This window comes from Schistocerca cancellata, chromosome 1 (genome assembly GCF_023864275.1).
Source record: "Schistocerca cancellata isolate TAMUIC-IGC-003103 chromosome 1, iqSchCanc2.1, whole genome shotgun sequence".
NCBI lineage: Eukaryota > Metazoa > Arthropoda > Insecta > Orthoptera > Acrididae > Schistocerca > Schistocerca cancellata.
In genome coordinates this window covers 10,327,362-10,347,205 of record NC_064626.1, presented here as the reverse complement: position 1 = coordinate 10,347,205, position 19,844 = coordinate 10,327,362, and the positions used below count along the sequence as shown (strand labels likewise).

The following is a 19,844-nucleotide window of genomic DNA, read 5'->3' as shown; positions in this document are numbered from 1 at the left end:
GGAGATTTTAATTTGCCAGATATAGACTGGGAGACTCAAACGTTCATAACGGGTGGCAGGGACAAAGAATCCTGCGAAATTTTTTTAAGTGCTTTATCTGAAAACTACTTTGAGCAGTTAAACAGAGAACTGACTCGTGGGGATAACATATTAGACCTTCTGGTGACAAACAGACCCGAACTATTTGAAAAAGTTAACGCAGAACAGGGAATCAGCAATCATAAAGCGGTTACGGCATCGATGATTTCAGCCGTAAATAGGAATATTAAAAAGGGTAGGAAGATTTTTCTGTTTAGAAAAAGTGACAAAAAGCAGATTTCAGAGTACCTGTTGGCTCAACACAAAAGTTTTGTCTCAAGTACAGATAGTGTTGAGGATCAGTGGACAAAGTTCAAAACCGTCATACATTATGCGTTAGATGAGTATGTGCCAAGCAAGATCGTAAGAGATGGAAAAGAGCCATCGTGGTACAACAACCGAGTTAGAAAACTGCTACGGAAGCAAAGGGAACTTCACAGCAAACATAAACATAGCCAAAGCCTTGCAGACAAACAAAAATTACACGAAGCGAAATGTAGTGTGAGGAGGGCTATGCGAGAGGCGTTCAATGAATTCGAAAGTAAAGTTCTATGTACTGACTTGGCAGAAAATTCTAAGAAATTTTGGTCTTATGTCAAAGCGGTAGGTGGATCAAAACAAAATGTCCAGACACTCTGTGACCAAAATGGTACTGAAACAGAGGATGACAGACTAAAGGCCGAAATACTAAATGTCTTATTCCAAAGTTGTTTCACAGAGGAAGATTGCACTGTAGTTCCTTCTCTAGATTGTCGCACAGATGACAAAATGGTAGATATCGAAATAGACGACAGAGGGATAGAGAAACAATTAAAATCGCTCAAAAGAGGAAAGGCCTCTGGACCTGATGGGATACCAGTTCAATTTTACACAGAGTACGCGAAGGAACTTGCCCCCCTTCTTGCAGCGGTGTACCGTAGGTCTCTAGAAGAGTGTAGCGTTCCAATGGATTGGAAAAGGGCACAGGTCATCCCCGTTTTCAAGAAGGGATGTCGAACAGATGTGCAGAACTATAGACCTATATCTCTAACGTCGATCAGTTGTAGAATTTTGGAACACGTTTTGTGTTCGAGTATAATGACTTTTCTGGAAACTAGAAATTTACTCTGTAGGAATCAGCATGGGTTTCGAAAAAGACGGTCATGTGAAACCCAGCTCGCGCTATTCGTCCACGAGACTCAGCGGGCCATAGACACGGGTTCACAGGTAGATGCCGTGTTTCTTGACTTCCGCAAGGCGTTCGATACAGTTCCCCACAGTCGTTTAATGAACAAAGTAAGAGCATATGGACTATCAGACCAATTGTGTGATTGGATTGAGGAGTTCCTAGATAACAGGATGCAGCATGTTATTCTCAATGGAGAGAAGTCTTCCGAAGTAAGAGTGATTTCAGGTGTGCCGCAGGGGAGTGTCATAGGACCGTTGCTATTCACAATATACATAAATGAACTGGTGGATGACATCGGAAGTTCACTGAGGCTTTTTGCAGATGATGCTGTGGTGTATCGAGAGGTTGTAACAATGGAAAATTGTACTGAAATGCAGGAGGATCTGCAGCGAATTGACGCATGGTGCAGGGAATGGCAATTGAATCTCAATGTAGACAAGTGTAATGTGCTGCGAATATACAGAAAGATAGATCCTTTATCATTTAGCTACAAAATAGCAGGTCAGCAACTGGAAGCAGTTAATACCATAAATTATCTGGGAGTACGCATTAGGAGTGATTTAAAATGGAATGATCATATAATGTTGATCGTCGGTAAAGCAGATGCCAGACTGAGATTCATTGGAAGAATCCTAAGGAAATGCAATCCGAAAACAAAGGAAGTAGGTTACAGTACGCTTGTTCGCCCACTGCTTGAATACTGCTCAGCAGTGTGGGATCCGTACCAGATAGGGTTGATAGAAGAGATAGAGAAGATCCAACGGAGAGCAGCGCGCTTCGTTACAGGATCATTTAGTAATCGCGAAAGCGTTATGGAGATGATAGATAAACTGCAGTGGAAGACTCTGCAGGAGAGACGCTCAGTAGCTCGGTACGGGCTTTTATTGAAGTTTCGAGAACATACCTTCACCGAAGAGTCAAGCAATATATTGCTCCCTCCTACGTATATCTCGCGAAGAGACCATGAGGATAAAATCAGAGAGATTAGAGCCCACACAGAGGCATACCGACAATCCTTCTTTCCACGAACAATACGAGACTGGAATAGAAGGGAGAACCGATAGAGGTACTGAAGGTACCCTCCGCCACACACCGTCAGGTGGCTTGCGGAGTATGGATGTAGATGTAGATGTAGAGGTGCCAACATCTTCTGCAGTCCTAACATTGTATGACAAGAATGCTGAGACAGAATTTCGCACTGATGCTAGTGGTTGGAGTGAAAATGTGGTTCTAGAGCAAATTCAGAATGGTGCTGAAAATGTGACGGCTTAAGCTTCCAGAGTACTCTGCAATCGGAAAAGAATGTCTCGCAGTCATTTGCATCGTAATAAGTTCCAGACTTATTTATTTAGCAAATCATTCACTGCCGTTGTGGGCCACAATTCTCTACGCCGGTTGACTGACCTGAAAGATTTTTCACACCAACTGGCAACAAGGGCCTGAGGCTTCAGAGGACTATTATCACAGTGGTATATTGAAGTGGACACAAACACACAAATGCCAACTGTCTTACAAGGAATCCTTTGGTGGAACACAGCAGTACGGATGCAATCTCAGTAATTAAACAACATTGCTACTGAACAGGGGGGAGATTCGGCAATGTTGTAAACTACAGAAGCCTTGCGGAAGTAGGAACTGACCGAAAGAGAACTGCAGTTAATAAACATAACATTGTACAAGAGGAAATCATTGCTTGTCATCCCAGCCCATCTACAGCCAGCTAACATGAAGTATTTCAATGATGTTCCAACACCTGGTCACCTGGCATTTGTGAAGACTCCAGACAGGATCTGACACACGTACCTCTACTGATCTGTTAGACTCTATGTGAGCCAATGAAAGGCATGCCAGTGACAGAAGCACTTCCCACTATTTACATCTGGGAAAAGTGCTGCCAATTCCACCTGCAGCAGCCCCATTCCACTGAAATGGATTCGACCTCTTGGGGATGTTCTCTTACTTGACAAATGGGAAATCAACGGGTAACAGCCTTTACTGACTACGACACCTGCTATGCTGCCAGCAAAGCTGTGCCAACTGTTGAAGCTCCAGAAATTGCAATGTTCCTTCTAGAAAACAACACCTGGATGAACAGAGTACCACATGCGAAGAATCATTGAAAAGTTTGCTAGTCAAGACTAGTATCAGAGAGAATTTTATGTTGTGATGTCAACCACAGGATGACAATTGCCTATGACCCACAGATGAATGGCCTCACAGAATGATTTAATAAGATATTGGCAGTATCATACATGAGCATATGAAGAAGTATATGATTATTCATTGGAGAGCAATGTTCCAGCCTGTCAAATTATTCTAAATGCACTGTCCTTGGTAAATGTTTCTATGAACAATAAAGTCTGTTGACTTAACAATATAAGAAAAAGATAGACGACACACTGAGTTGCAGGCAGGTACAACACAAAAACTGTTAAACATTTAGCTTTCGGCTATAGCCATCTTCAGAAAAGGAAACACGTACACACGTACACACACACACACACACACACACACACACACACACACACACACACACACATTCATTTACACAAGCAAGCACACCTCATGACTGCCATCTGCAGCAGCTTGGACTGGAACACAACTGTCCAATAGAACAGAAGCAGCAGTCTGGAGAGAGTTGGGAAGGGGAAGGGACAGCATGGTAGAAGAGCACTGTCTGGTTAAGCATGCAGGGCATGCCACTAGGTGGAGAACTAGGATAGTGATACCAATATAAAAAGCTGTGCAATGATTGTAGCAGAGCTGGAAATGGCTGCTTCCACATGTGGTCCAGCCTATTGGTTTTCATAAGCCTGTCACAGGATATGAATAAGATATGCTGTGCAGGTAGACTGGACAGGTTTTGCACCTGGGTCTTCCACAGGGAGATGATCTACGTGGGAAGGGGTCGGTGTTGGGATCGGGATTGGGAGTGGCACAGGGATGGACGACAACGTTGTGGAGGTTGGGCAACAGAACACCACTTTAGGAGGAGTGGGGAGCATCTTGGTTAGGATGTCCCTCATTTCAGGGCCTGACAATAAGTAATCGAAGCCCTAGCGACGACAAGGTTGCTTCTTGAGGAAGGTTGGAAGATTGGGGGTGTGAGGAGAAATGGCACGGGAAATCTGTACTCCACAGTTTGCAGAAACTGATGGGTCACACACTCTAATTTCTCCTTGTGGAAACAGCATATTGGAGCATCAGCAACATCAGAACATTTCATATTCCAGTAAATTCATTGCTATAAACCTGCTTTACTACATCTCAAAACTGCCTAACCTTGTTATTGCTCTCTCTCTCTCTCTCTCTCTCTCTCTCTCTCTCTCTCTCTCTCTCACACACACACACACACACACACACACACATATATATACACTCAACAACAACAACAACAACAACTACTCAAAGGCATGTTTGCTCCATAGTGCCAAAAATTATAAGTGTATAAACAGAAGGCAGGAACAAATCGAAATGGACATTATCACCACATTTCAATATTTTTATCAAGGCAATAGGAAATATATATAGCTGGGAAACATCTTCAGAAAGTGAAATGTATACTTCACATGGCAATTCCATTTCATTCAACAGAGGACAAATTATTACGAGAAAAAAAGTGAAAGTGGTTTTAGAAGACACTACAAAGAAATGAAAGCGCAACAGAAACAGTGAATACATTAGGTAAAAGATGGAAGGAACAAATAAGTGAATAAAGTCTGTGGAAAAAAACTAAACTACAGGAACTGAAAAAAAGTCTCTACGTTTCACTAGACACTGTAACAAAATTATGAAAAGGAAAGTGGCTACTCACAATATAGTGGACATGCTGAACTCACACACGACTGCAGTCTCAGGCAATTGAAACCACACTGCGAGCAGTGCATGATGGGAGTGGTGCCTGGGTGAGGCTGTGGTGGGGAGGGGGAGAATTAGTAGGGCAGGGGTGGTGAAGTGTTGCAGGTTAGACGGACGGCTGGAAAGAGGTGGGGGGGGGGGGGGGGGGGTGTAGCGGAAAATGTAGAAAGGTGGTGCTGAGTTACATTTGCATGAGTGTGTGTACGTGTGTATGTCATCTATTTTTGACAATTTGACAATGGCCTAACTGGCTGAAAGCTTTATTTGTGATAGTCTTTTTCTTGGGCCTATCTGCAATTCATGTCTCTGCTATATGGTGAGTAGCAACTTTCCTTTTCATAATATTGTTACATTCCATCCTAGATTTTCCATTGCTTGATTTTTACTAGACACTGTAAGTTATTCAATATGATGATGAAGATGAACATATTACCTAAATGTTGATTTTGCACATGATACGTGTTATGCAATACAGTATTTCTATTGTAAGGATATTATCATGTTTGTGTGGGGGAAAAAGCAAAAGCCAGAAAAATTAATTTTTGTTTTTTTACCATGAGTAGCTTGGCGTAACATTCCGAAGCGATCCAAAACACGACAAGCTTCAAGAGCACACTGCACCACAGACTCTTTCTTTTTACCCTTCACAAGAGCCTCAGCAATCATTCCGTTCCCAATTGGAAGCCTGAAGAACAGTGAAAACTATTAGATAAAGCACAAATACTAAATACAGGCATAAACACAATCAGGTCTTACAACAGTCACAGTAAAGAAAAAGTTACAAATAGCTATACAAGATTTTCAAAACAGATGTTCCAAATTGTCTGTAAAGGAAAGTTTACAGTCTATGAATATATTACCAGTTTTAACTTAAGACAATAATAAAACTGTTCGAAAAATAAATGACAGGGAAATGCCGGTAGTTACTGGTAGAGGAGAGGGAGATATGATAAAAAGGAAACAACCTGGTTCAGAATTATGAATTATCTAGAAATGAAACAGAAGAACTGCGTCATTGATACTGACACAAACTAAAGGTAGAGAGCTTCACTAGCTTTTGGAATGGACTCCCTTTTTCAAATCTGTAGAAGAAACATGCACACGCACACGCACACGCACACACACACACACACACACACACACACACACACACACACACACAGCAAACGTCTGTCTTCCTAACGTCTGTCTTCCTACATTGTGCTCAATCGACCGAAAGCTATCCAAGCCCTGCACCTTTCATTTGTGTATCTATCAATGACATAGCGCTTCTGCTTTTCGGTTAGTTGTCTCCCTTATTCCTAAATAAAAGAAAACACCCTGTTATTTGGGGGCAGGGGAGCTAGGCAATACCAGAAAAATGCAGCAGTAATGTGTGGGCAAATGGAACCGAAAACAACAATGGCAAGAAGATTACAGGAGGGGGATGGAGATGGGGGAGATGGTGATGGTGATAAAGTAGCTTGTCTCTTTCTTCTCTGTCATCTTATTATTTTTAGGGTTGTAGACTCAAGCAGACTGATATTTGCGCGAAGCAGAGAGGGTATAAAATGTAGAGCGGCAATGGCAAGAAAAGCATTTCTGAAGACAAGAAATTTGTTAACATCGAGTATATATTAAGTGTCAGGAAATTTTTTCTCATAGTATTTGTATGGAGTATAGCCATGTTTGGAAGTGAAACATGGACAGCAAACATTTTAGACAAGAAGAGAATAGGAGCTTTCGAAATGTGGTGCTACAAAAGAATGCCAAAGATTAGATGGGTCGATCACATAACTAATCAGGAAGTACTGAATAGAACTGGGGAGCAACGAAATCTGTTGCACAACCTGACTAGATGAAGGGATCAGTTGCTATGACATATTCTGAGACATTAAGGATTCACCAATTTAGCACTAGAGGGAAGTGGGGTGGGGTAAACATCGTAGAGGGAGACCGAGACACGAATACAGTACTCGGATTCAGAAGGTAGTAGGTTGTAGTAGTTACTCAGAGAGGAAGGGGCTTACACAGGGTAGAGTAGCAAGGAGAGCTGCATCAAACCAATCTTTGGACTGAAGACCACAACAACAACAAACACATTCACGTAATGAAATGAACACAATTTCTTCAGACAGGTCCAGAAGTCTCCAATTTATGCCAGTGGCAATGAGTATTACCCGACTCGTAGTACACTGAAAATCGAGTGAAGCGTATTTGGAATTTATGAGACAGTGGCTTCTACAACAGCAGGAACAGCAGCAGCTCGACTAATAACTACTGAACGGGAACAAAACCTGTGATGGTGTAAACCTTTGCCAGCATACTGGTTAGCACTGGGAAACATTCTATAGCAGGCGCAGAACTAAGCACGCCCTCAGGCTACGCACCGATAACGCCCCCAGGGCAGCGTGCCATTGATGCCAACTGAGCTGTCTCAATCTCAGTACATCCCATTGGGACTCAGCTCGCATTGCACCTCAATATGTCACACAGTGCTCTAGTCTTCCACAGTGACAGTCATTGCCTCGGACCTTAGCTAGCTGTGAGGGAGCATTAGTCATTGTATATAGCTGTGATATGGACACGGACAAGATTCGAGAATTAGTACATACTATTTGATTGTTGTTAACCACAGAACCTCAGACTGGACATCACTGAAGTTAAGTACTCCATTGGTTCCTGAATAAAGTGTATTTTAACCATATGTGCTTTTTGTGTTGTGGTGAGAGGAAACCAGCCACCCACCTATCGTACCACCCTCTCCTCGTCTGGCCAGGAACCACAAAACATTAAATGAGGGCACAGCAACAACAAAACCGACAACTGGAAAAACGTGAACAGCAATTGGCCTTACTACAGCAGGAAATAGCAGTGTTTTCTATCAGCAATGAGAAACGTTTGGCAATTGCATCATTTCCATTATTTACAGATGGCGATGACGACTGGGAAACGTACCTAAGTTACTTCACAGCATGCACAGCATAAAACCTTTAATAAATCTGAAAACAGATTAACCTATAAAATTATTGTTAACTTTACAAGCGCTGCCATGTATCAGAACCATGGGTTCAATGACAACAGCAAACGTGATCCAGGTCTTTTGTTACATAAGTGAACTGAAGGTGGTGGGGGAGGGGGGGGGGGGGGGGAGGAAAGGAAAGGATCTGTTGACGTAAGCTGCATCAAGACATTATGTGGAATCAGTGGTGACAAGTGAAAATATAACTGATGGGCAATGAATCCACCTTCTTCATTGCGTTTGAAAAAATATGCTCGACCTCCTGCGAGAATCTCTGCGCAGCAAGCACGTAGGACGTGGCGAGGTACTACAGATATGTGGTGGTAGGTGAGGGTGAGGGTTGGCCAAGAGGCGTGCTAAGATGGTCCACACAGTTGCGCCAATCATCGTGTTCCAGGGGGACAGTGGTTAATGCAACTGCTTAGTAAGAAGAATATCCTGGGTTCAATTACCAGTCTGGCACACATTTTCACTCATCAATGCTGATTCCACGTAATGTCCCGATACAGCTGACATCAATAATCCAATCCATTCCATTCCCTTTCCTTCTCTTTCTCCCCCCTCCAACTTCAATTTACATATAATTTATCACAAGTCAGGATTCCGTGTGGTGTCTGCTATTTCAGACATGTCTAAAAGAACAGACATCATGTATTCAAATAACTTTTTGCAAATTTTTGGCAATGAGGGCACTCCAAAGACCACTGCCTGAGATAAGAGACAACTCAGTTTTTAAAATTGTGTAAGCAGCAAGGGGTACAACACCTTCTAGTGGCACCAGTCCACTTCTAACGTAATGGAGAGGTGGAAAGGTCAGTGTGCACTTTCAAGGAGAAAATGGGGAAAATAACGAAATCCCCTCCCCCATGAACTGTGGACCTTGCCGTTGGTGGGGAGGCTTGCGTGCATCAGTGATACAGATAGCCGTACCATAGGTGCAACCACAACGGAGGGATATCTGTTGAGAGGCCACACAAATGTATGGTTCCTCAGGAGGGGCAGCAGCCTTTTCAGTAATTACAGGGGCAACAGTCTGGATGATTGACTGACTTGGCCTTGTAACACTAACCAAAACAGCCTCGCTGTGCTTGTACTGTGAACGGCTGAAAGCAAGGGGAAACTACAGCCGTAATTTTTCCCGAGGGCATGCAGCTTTACTGTATGGTTAAATGATGATGACGTCCTCTTGGGTAACATATCCCGGAGGTAAACTAGTCCCCCATTCGGATCTCCGGGTGGGGACTACTCAGGTGGGCGTTGTTATCAGGAGAAAGAAAACTTGCATTCTACGGATCGGAACGTGGAATGTCAGACCCCTCAATCGGGCAGGTAGGTTAGAAAATTTAAAAAGGGAAGGTGACAGGTTAAAGTTAGATATAATGGGAATTAGTGAAGTTCAGTGGCAGGAGGAACAAGACTTCTGGTCAGGTGAATACATGGTTATAAATACAAAATCAAATATGGAGTAGGTTTAATAATGAATAGGAAAATAGGAATGTGGGTAAGCTACTACAAACAGCTTAGTGAACACATTATTGTGGCCAAGATAGATACGAAGCCCATGCCTACCACAGTAGTACAAGTTTATATGCCAACTAGCTCCGCAGATGACGAAGAGATTGATGAAATGTATGATGAGATAAAAGAAAATATTCATATAGTGAAGGGAGATGAAAATTTAATAATCATGGGTGAATGGAACTCGATAGTAGGAAAAGGAAGAGAAGGAAACATAGTAGGTGAATATGGAATGGGAGAACAGAATGAAAGAGGAAGCCGCCTGGTAGAATTTTGCACAGAGCATTACTTAATTATAGCTAACACTTGCTTCAAGAATCATAAACCAGGTTTTAAATTGTAAGACATTTGCAGGGGCAGATGTCGACTCTGACCACAATCTATTGGTTATGAACTGTAGATTAAAACTGAAGAAACTGCAAAAAGGTGGGAATTTGACGAGATGGGACCTGGATAAACTGACTAAACCAGAGGTTGTACAGAGTTTCAGGGAGAGCATAGAACAACTGACAAGAATGGGGGAAAGAAATACAGTAGAAGAAGAATGGGCAGATTCGAGAGATGAAATAGTGAAGGTAGCAGAAGATCAAGTTGGTAAAAAGACAAAGCTAATAGAAATCCTTGGGTAACAGAAGAGATACTGAATTTAATTGATGAAAGGAGAAAATATAAAAATGTGGTAAATGAAGCAGGCAAAAAGGAATACAAACATCTCAAAAATGAGATCGACAGGAAGTGCAAAATGGCTAAGCAGGATTGGCTTGAGAACAAATATAAGGATGTGGAGGCGTATCTCACTAGGGGTAAGATAGATACTGCCTACAGGAAAATTAAAGAGACCTTTGGAGAAAAGAGAACCACTTGCATGAATATCAAGAGCTCAGATGGAAACCCAGTTCTAAGCAAAGAAGGGAAAGCAGAAAGGTGGAAGGAGTATATAGAGGGTCTATACAAGGGTGATGTTCTTGAGGATAATATTATAGAAATGGAAGCGAATGCAGATGAAGATGAAATAGGAGATATCATACTGCGTGAAGAGTTTGACAGAGCACAATAAGACCTAAGTCGAAACAAGGCCCCGGGAATAGACAACATTCCAGTAGAACTACTGGCAGCCTTGGGAGAGCCAGGTCTAACAAAACTTTAGTGAGCAAGATGTACGAGACAGGCGAAATACCCTCAGACTTCAAGAAGAATGTAATAATTCCAATCCCAAAGAAAGCAGGTGTTGACAGATGTGAAAATTACCGAACTGTCAGTTTAAAAGCACGGCTGCAAAATATTAACGCGAATTCTTTACAGACGAATGGAAAAACTGGTAGAAGCTGACTTCGTGGAAGATCAATTTGGATTCCGTAGAAATGTTGGAACACGTGAGGCAATACTGACCCTACAACTTATCTTAGAAAATAAATTAAGGAAAGGCATTTGTAGACCTAGAGAAAGCTTTTGACAACATTGACTGGAGTAATCTCTCTCAAATTCTGAAGGTGGCAGGGGTAAAATACAGGGAGTGAAAGGCTATTTACAATTTGTACAGAAACCAGATGGCAGTTATAAGAGTCGAGGGGCATGAAAAGGGAGCAGTGGTTGGGAAGGGAGTGAGACAGGGTAGTAATCTCTCCCTGATGTTATTCAATCTGTATATTGAGCAAGTAGTAAAGGAAACAGAAGAAAAATTTGGAATAGGAATTAAAATCCATGGAGAAGAAATAAAAACTTTGAGGTTCGCCGATGACACTGTAATTCTGTCAGAGACAGCAAAGGATCTGGAAGAGCAGCTGAACGGATTGGACAGTGTCTTGAAAGGAGGATATAAGATGAACATTAACAAAAGCAAAATGAGGATAATGGAATGTAGTCAAATTAAATCAGGTGATGCGGCGGGAATTAGAATGGGAAATGAGATGCTTATAGTAGTAAATGAGTTTTGTTATTTGGGGAGCAAAATAACTGATGATGGTCGAAGTAGAGAGGATATAAAATGTAGACTGGAAATGGCAAGAAAAGCGTTTCTGAAGAAGAGAAATTTGTTGACATCGAGTGTAGATTTAAGTGTCAGGAAGTCGTTTCTGAAAGTATTTGCATGGAGTGTAGCCATGTCGTGGACGATAAATAGTTTAGACAAGAAGAGAATAGAAGCCTTCGAAATGTGGAGCTATAGAAGAACGCTGAAGATTAGATGGGTAGATGACATAACTAATGAGGAGGTATTGAATAGAATTCGATGGAGAGAAGACAAATTTGTGGCACAACTTGACTAGAAGAAGGGATCAGTTGGTAGGGCATATTCTGAGGCATCAAGGGATCACCAATTTAGTATTGGAGGACAGCGTGGAGGGTAAAAATTGTAGAGGGAGACCAAGAGATGAATTCACTAAACAGATTCAGAAGAACGTAGGTTGCAGTAGGTACTGGGAGATGAAGAAGCTTGGACAGGATAGAGTAGGATGGAGAGCTGCATCAAACCAGCCTCTGGACTGAAGACAACAACAACAACAACAACAACAACAACAAAATCCACACCATCAGAAGACGCCCTCACATCGTTTTTAGCTACGTACAAAACCACATTGATGGCAGGGAAGAGATCATCCGAGATGCTTCCAGCAGGCAACCTCTGACTCTCCTCACTCTGCTGTCACTGCCGGACCGCCATCGAGCCTAGGCTACCGTCTGCAACCAGTGCCGGGCAGGCACTGTGGCACCGGCTCCATTGTTCGGGCACTGTCTGACCATTGTTCTGGCCTCGATCTGGAAATCACGAGGCAACCTGGTGTATAAGATCACTGCTAAGAACAACATCCTGGTCACATCAGGGGTCACCTCTGGAAATTCCAGACATACCGTATAACCTGTGGCTCTAGCTGGCTATGCAGCAGCTGCGATCCGATGCTCTGTCATCTCTCAGCGGCAGTGGACCCCCACAACTAGTAAATACGAACTGGGCTCTATCATTCACAACTCTATCTGTTTCAGAACCAGCAGAAGCTGACCGGCATTCCACAAATGACAAAGACCCCATCATATCTGACACGATCTGGTCGATCAGTGTGATGTCGTAGATGCGCAGAACCTCTCAGATCCATCAGTTCTCTCCCCACATCTGAGATCGACGTGGAACAAATCTGGGCAATTCCACATGTCATCCTGGTTGGACAGGAAGGGGTGGGGGGTGGAGATGCTGTAGCCGACTTCAGCAGCAATACAGAATTACTGTAGCTACTGAAGATCGACCATCACTCGAGGTCCCGATCCCAGACGACACCGTAATCAATTCGAGTTCACCCCGAGGGACACTACCGGCATACACCTTGCCCCTGGACCATCGTCACGTAGCCGGACCCCGTGACTGCGGCCCGTCTTTAACGAAGCTCCCCTGCCTGACGTGGTCCCTTCCACTGGGATCAGGCCTGTGTAAAAATTTGTATACTAATGTGACAATTGGCTACGTTTCCTGGACTTTCACGAACTTTGTTTCGGCCAACTGTATTTTCGCAGCATCGAGTCAACCCTGCACGTACATACTTTGTACGTGTGATGTATACAGTAAATTGTATTCATAATTGTAACATACAACAGTAACATTCTCCGACACTGCCGATAATACGTCACTCAGAAACTGGTGATACCTGTTAATCTGTTTGGTAATATATACGGTCCTTCGAATATATCAACAACAATTCCGGCCCATATACCGATACTGAAGCAATCCCGATAACTCACATTCACGACTGCCGTATGTGCGTATTGTGGTAATTTATCGTCCCATCTCTTGTGATGACCTACACCATCGATTACTACACGTCACTCGTCACTAGTAAAACCTAACATCTAATTATAGGAACTTTCCTTCTAGTTTTAACTAATACTACCTCCTGTAGGAATACGTGATCCATTTTTAAATGCCACGTACTTTAGTTGCACTTAAGGAGAAATATACAGTCTCTCCTTGCACAGAATGAACATACAGTGAAAAATCCCAAAATGTTTGCCCCTAATAAGCAGAGATTACAATACGACGAAGTGGTGTTACCGTTAAAAACCTAAATAGGACCAACGAGTGAGGTGACGTAGCGGTTATTGCAATTAACTCATATTCGGGAGCCGGATTTGGTGTAGATTTTGGTGGTTTCCTACATGAATTTAGGCAAATGCTATCACGGTTTCTTCCATCAGTCACCCTTTCCCCATTGACATATTGTTCAATAACTAATAATGACGAGGTCGACAATACGTTATAGGACTCGCAGTAACCAAATAATACACAAAACCGATCCACGTCACATAACTACAACTTTATTCACGACAACTGAACATCGGGACTCCACGAGATGCAAAACGCCGGTGTGTGCGATACAGACTAGAAATACGACAAGAGATCCAATCGGCAATGCTCCGCACGTACGGAGGCACGGGCTGTCGGTAGACGGAGTGGTGGAGACCGACCCGTGTGCACACCTTCTGCTGGTGGCCAGCCCACACTCGGTGCACTCGCACTCACGGGCACCAGCAGCAGGATACGGCACACCTCTCCCTCACGAGAAGCGGGTGCCCGGTCGACGGACGAGGTGCCGGTGGCCCGGTGAGACGCGCGTCCGTCGGATCCACGGCCGTGGCAGCCGTCGACGGGGGAGAGAGCCGGACGGTGTGCTAGGCGGGCACCGGAGCGGAGGGCCGGAAAGTACGGAGACGCGGTCACGCACGGTGCCGGTGGGCCCGCGTGACACGCGGTGACGGCGCCGGAGAGGAGGGTGCCGGCACCGTCTCTGCACCGTTGTCGTCGGCAGGCGGGTACCGGTGCGGAGGAGATGGAGCCGGAACCCCGTGGTGCTCCCCGTGAAGGAGGCGGCCGACGGAACGGGTGTCCTCCACAGTCGGCGACAGCCGGCTCGTGGCACGGGACGGTGGGGCGAACTGCGGCGACAGGGGCCGCACTCGCAAACGGGTAGCTTCCGGCAGAGAGCGGAGGCACGACACACCGAAGTGGTGCGCTACCGGCCTGTCGGACGTACGGATATCGCGAAGGCGGTGGTGGACGGTGGTGGCCGGTATCCACTCGGGCCGGCAACCGGACCCTCGTGCCCACACCGGCAATCCGGCACGGAGTGGCCGGACGGACCCGAGCGCGACAGGTGCGGTGTGGTCCGTAGGAGGTGGAGGAACGTAAGTGGCTGTCGGCCGGGCTCTGCTCCCTCACAGACGTGAAGTGACAGGTGCTCAGCAAACAGAGAAGGGTGTCGTCCGGCACAAAATTTTTCATTCGAGACTCCACCGTCTGCACTAGTCATTGTACCTAACTATTTGACTGAGGGTGGAATTGCGGAGCCGTATTGTGACGAATGACACGTTGGGAACAAAACAATTGAAAGGTGTGAGAAATGAAATGGGTACCATTTTGGAAACTAAGGTATAAGGCAAACCTCCGACACAAAATCCCTGAAAGGTGTACGAACTGTCCTCGACTGATGTCGATGCACACCGGAGAATGTAAGAAAACCGGGAAAATGCATCCACAACCGAGAGCCGATAGGAATTCGAGATGGGACACGCAAAGTCTACACGAACGCATTCACATAGCTAGTGTGGAGCAGGCCTAGGGCACGGAGATGACCCAAAAGCTACCTTTTGGCAGTCGAACTGTTCACGAGCACGATAAAATGGACAATCCTGCCCTCAATCCCTGGCCAAAAAACATGTCTCCTAGCTAACAGTTCTTCTTTTAGGTTCAACCTGAGGTCGGTTTGCAGCAGAGCGCCATTCCGCTCTTCTGTCTGCCTTCCTCTTCATTTCCACGTATGTCTTACATCCAACGTCATTCGTGATCTGTTGCACGTATGATATCCTCAGTCGCCCCCGCCGATTCCTTCCCTCGATAGCTCCTTCTGCTATTGTTCAGGATGTGCCCTACAAGTTTGTCTCTTCTTGTTTGGATGTGCCTACACAGAGATCTGGTTTCCTGTGCTCTTCTAAGCATCTCTTCATTTGTTACTTTGTCTCTCCAGCTGATCTTCGTCATCCTTCTATAGCACCACATCTCCAGGGCCTCTAGCCATCTTCTCTCTTCTCTTCCAATCATCCAAGTTTCACATCCGTATAGGGCCACACTCCAAATGAAACCTTTCATGATACGTTTCCTTATTTTCAGACTGATGGTGTTGCTGGTGAGTAAGTTCCTTTTCCGATTAAATGCAATTTTGGCCTTTTGTATTCTGGTCGCAATTTCTTTCCGGCTTCTACCACCTCTTGTGATTTTGCTTCCCAGGTAAGTAAATTCCTCTATCACTTCCAGCTCCTCTCTTCCAATTCTCATTCTCAAAGGTTCATATTCTGCTCCTGTACTGCATACCATCACTTCAGTTTTTTTCTTGTTTATTCTCATTCCATACTGATAGCATAGAATTTTTTCCTATTGTTCTGAGGACTCCCTCTAGATCTTCTTTTGTCTCTGTGACTATATAGCAATATCATCTGCATAACACAGCATGTATATCTTCTGTCTATTAATTTTTATCCCCACCTCAGTAGTTTCTCGAATTTGGTCTATAGCTTCCTGGATATAAGCATTGAATATAAGAGGAAAGAGAGCACATCCTTGCCTTACCCCTTTTCTAATATTTGCTTGTTGTTCGTGGTGACACTTCCTAATCACTGCCACCTCATTCTTAGAGAAGCTGAGTATCACACAGATGTCTTTGTACTTAATTCCACTTTTCCTCAGCACTCTGAATGTCTCTTGCCAGATAACGCTATCAAATGCCTTTTCCATGTCTACAAAGGCGATATAAGTTGGATTGTTTTTCTGTAATTGCTTTTCGATAACAAGTCTCAGAGTCAGAATCGCCTCTCTTGTTCCCAATCCCCTTCTGAAGCCAAATGATCTTCACTCAGCATATCCTCCACCTTCTCTTCAATTCTCTTCAGAACTATTTTTATGAGAATTTTTGATGCATGTGATATTGGGCTTAGAGTTCGGTACTGTTCGCATTTTGTAGCTGCTGCCTTCTTTGGTATAGGAACAACGATACATTTCTGGAAGTCTGTCGGTACCTCTCCTGCTTTATAGATGGACCTAACAAGTTTAAGCAGCATTATTTTCATGCTGTCACCAGCATTCTTTATTAGTTCTGCAGGGATGTCATCAATGCCCGTTGCTTTGTTGTCCCGTAGTTCTTTTAGAGCTTTGTCAAATTCTTCTTGCAGAATGTCATCTTCGTCTACTTGCTCTTCTCTTCCTATTACTTCCTCCGAAAGAGGTGTTCCAGCATACAACTCCTCTATGTATTCTTTCCATCTCTTCACCATGTCTTCACCAAACAGCATTTTCCCCTCTTTATTTTCTATTGTGCCTGAGAGTGTTGTTTTACGTTTGTTAAAAAATTGATTTTCTGTTCTGTAGGCTAAATCAGTTCTTCCGCTTTGCATATTTTCTTCCACTTCTCTGTACATTTCTTCAAGAAAATTTTCGTTTGCTTTCCTAGCTTTTCTATTAACTAAATTCCTTAGACTTCTGTATTCAGCTTTTTCTTGTACATCAGTTGCATTTTTGTATAATCTCCTGTTTTCTATAAGCTCAATAATACCTGCTGCAATCCATTTCCTCTTGTTTTTGGGTTCAGTTCTCCCAACTATCTTTTCTGCTGCTTTGTATATACCAGATTTAATTTGATCCCAGTCTTTATTTACTCCACCATGTTGAAAATTCTTAGCTAGGTTATCTATTTCATGAGGATAGCACTTTGCCAGTCCCTCGGTTTTCAGTTTTTCTAGTTCCCATTTAAGTTTTACTGGCTTCTTCTTCAAACGTTTGAATCTCAGTGAACTTTTCATCAGAACCAGGTTATGATCACTGCCTATGTCTGCAGATGGATAGCTCCTGCAATCTTTTATCTGGTTCCTAAAACATGCTTTCACTAGACTGTAGTCAATCTGTTGTCTCCTCAGGTCTCCAGGGGCCTTCCATGAGCATTTTCTTCGTTCGTGGTGTTGGAAAAGTGTGTTTGCAACAACTAATTGGTTCCCCAAGCAGAACTCGATAAGCCGATATGCTCTTTCATTTGTTCTTCCAAGTCCATATTTGCCAACAATTCCTTCCTTCAGTTCTTCACCCATAATGGCATTCCAGTCCCCCATATCAATCAGGTTTTCATCTCCCTTAACATTTATCATCGCATTACTTATTTCTTCGTATGTTTTGTCAATGACTGCATCTTCTTCATTGGATGTTGGCATGTATATTTGTATTATCACAGTGTCCTTTGGTTCAGTTTCAAGTTTGACTAGTATTAGTCGAGGGCTATAGTGCACATATCCCTTGACACGTGAGCCATAGTTTTTCCTCAAAATTATTCCAACTCCTCCCATTCCTGGTCTATCTTGGTCAGTTCTGGTGTGAATGACTCTGTATTCCCCTAGACCAGAAATCACACAGTTAAGTGTGTGAAATTCCCAGTGACCCCAGTAGAGAATGTGTAGTACCTCGTGCCACAGTGTTGTGGGAATGACTACTCTAGGGGAGAAATCTTCCATGGGCAATAGCAAAACACTGTCAAAAACAGAGAGGTGATACTGTACAGAAAATTAGTTGTGCAGGGTGTCCAAAGCCCAACCCGGAAGTTTATCTGGACAGCCCTGTTGAACAAACTCAATCACCCAGTGGAGACCTGGGTCGACAGCAACTGCAGTTGCTATGGGCCAGCTCGTACGTGGAAGACCCTCGACTGCTGCAGCCTGTGTTTCAGTATCGAGATGGAAGCAAAGCAATTCTTCATGATCAAAGATGGCATCAGGAGCCTCAGGAAGGCAGGACAAGGCATCCGCATTGGCATGTTTAGACACAGGTCAAAACTAGATTTTATAACTGTAGCAAGACAAGAACAGCACCTGGCACTGTAAGTGATGTGCTGCATTGTCAGGCAAGGAAATGTGATGGTTAAACAAGGAAAGCAAGAATTTATGGCCAGTAATAAGGTGGAACTTGGAGCCATACAAGAAACATGAAATTTCTGGACAGCACAGACAATATGGCAAGGGCCTGTTTTTCCGCTTGAGAGTAACACTGCTGAGCCAGTGAGATTTGGAGGTGAAAGCAACAGGTCGTTCAGAGCCGCCGGCATATCAGTGGGCTAGGACCGTGCCGATATGCTGGTCCAGAAAAGCATGTTCACAATCCTGGCTCCAGCAAAAACATACAATCTTGTGTAACAATGCGTGCAATGGGTGTGCCAATGTGGCCGCCCCAGGCAGAAACTTATGGTAGTAGGGTATCTTCCCTAGAAAGGCCTGAAGCTCCTTCATGGATGGGGGGCTGAGGCAACCTACGGGACATCAAACCCAAATACAGAATAAAAGATTGAAAAAACTGAGATTTTGGAAAGTTACACCACAAGCATGCAGACTGTAAGACAGAAAACAAAGTGCACAAATTTATCAAGTAATGTGCCTGTGACACCAATATCATCTGGACAATTAATGCAACCTGGGACAAGCATATTCAATTGCTCTGAAAATCGCTGATAAATAGCAGAGGCCCTAGCCACACCAAGAGGAAGGTGGCTATATTGATAGAGACTATAAGGAGTATTCAAAATCGGAACTTGCCGAGACTTTTCACGCACAGGAACCTGCACTTATGCTTCAGACAAATCAATTTTAGAAAAGTACTGGCCACTCAATATTTTTCCCAACAGTTCCTCTTGGCACGGGAGAGGATACATATCCGTGATCGACTGCGTATTGATAGTAGTACTGAAGTCACCACAGGGGCGAAGTTTTCCTGATGGCTTCCGAACAACAACCAGCACAGACAACCATTCAGTTGCCATAACACGTTGCACCACTCCTAGAGATTGAAGTCTGTCCCATTGTGCTTTCACTCGATTTTTCAGGGCAACAGAAACAGGATGTGCACAACAAAAATGAGGATTTAAAAGAAATATGAGCAGAAAAATTCATAGAATACCCTATACCTTCAGCAAACAAGTCTGAAAACCCCTTACACAGTGTTTCCAATTGAGAGTACAATATCTGATCAGACACAAGGTGAACTATGTCAGTGATAGAAAATTCAAATGCCAGTTCTCAACACCGGCATCAGCAGCCACTAAAAATGTAATGGAACAAACAACTGGCTCGTAAGAGAAGACGCCAAAAATGATCCCAAAAGCACAATGTTCAGTTTGTTATAACAGACCACTTCCTGGTGACTGGAGTCAATGGTAG

The 19,844-nt window shown here is 43.8% G+C and overlaps 1 protein-coding gene across 2 annotated transcripts in view; it reads right to left on the bottom strand.

Moving 5' to 3' along the window:
• The window catches only part of LOC126164011 (kanadaptin), a 318,048-nt gene that overhangs the window by 150,265 nt on the left and 147,939 nt on the right, over positions 1-19,844 (bottom strand). For both annotated transcript variants that reach the window (XM_049920204.1, XM_049920205.1), the window contains exon 4: positions 5,659-5,789. In XM_049920204.1, the coding sequence (XP_049776161.1) occupies positions 5,659-5,789 (131 nt within the window). The remainder of the gene's footprint in view (positions 1-5,658; positions 5,790-19,844) is intronic.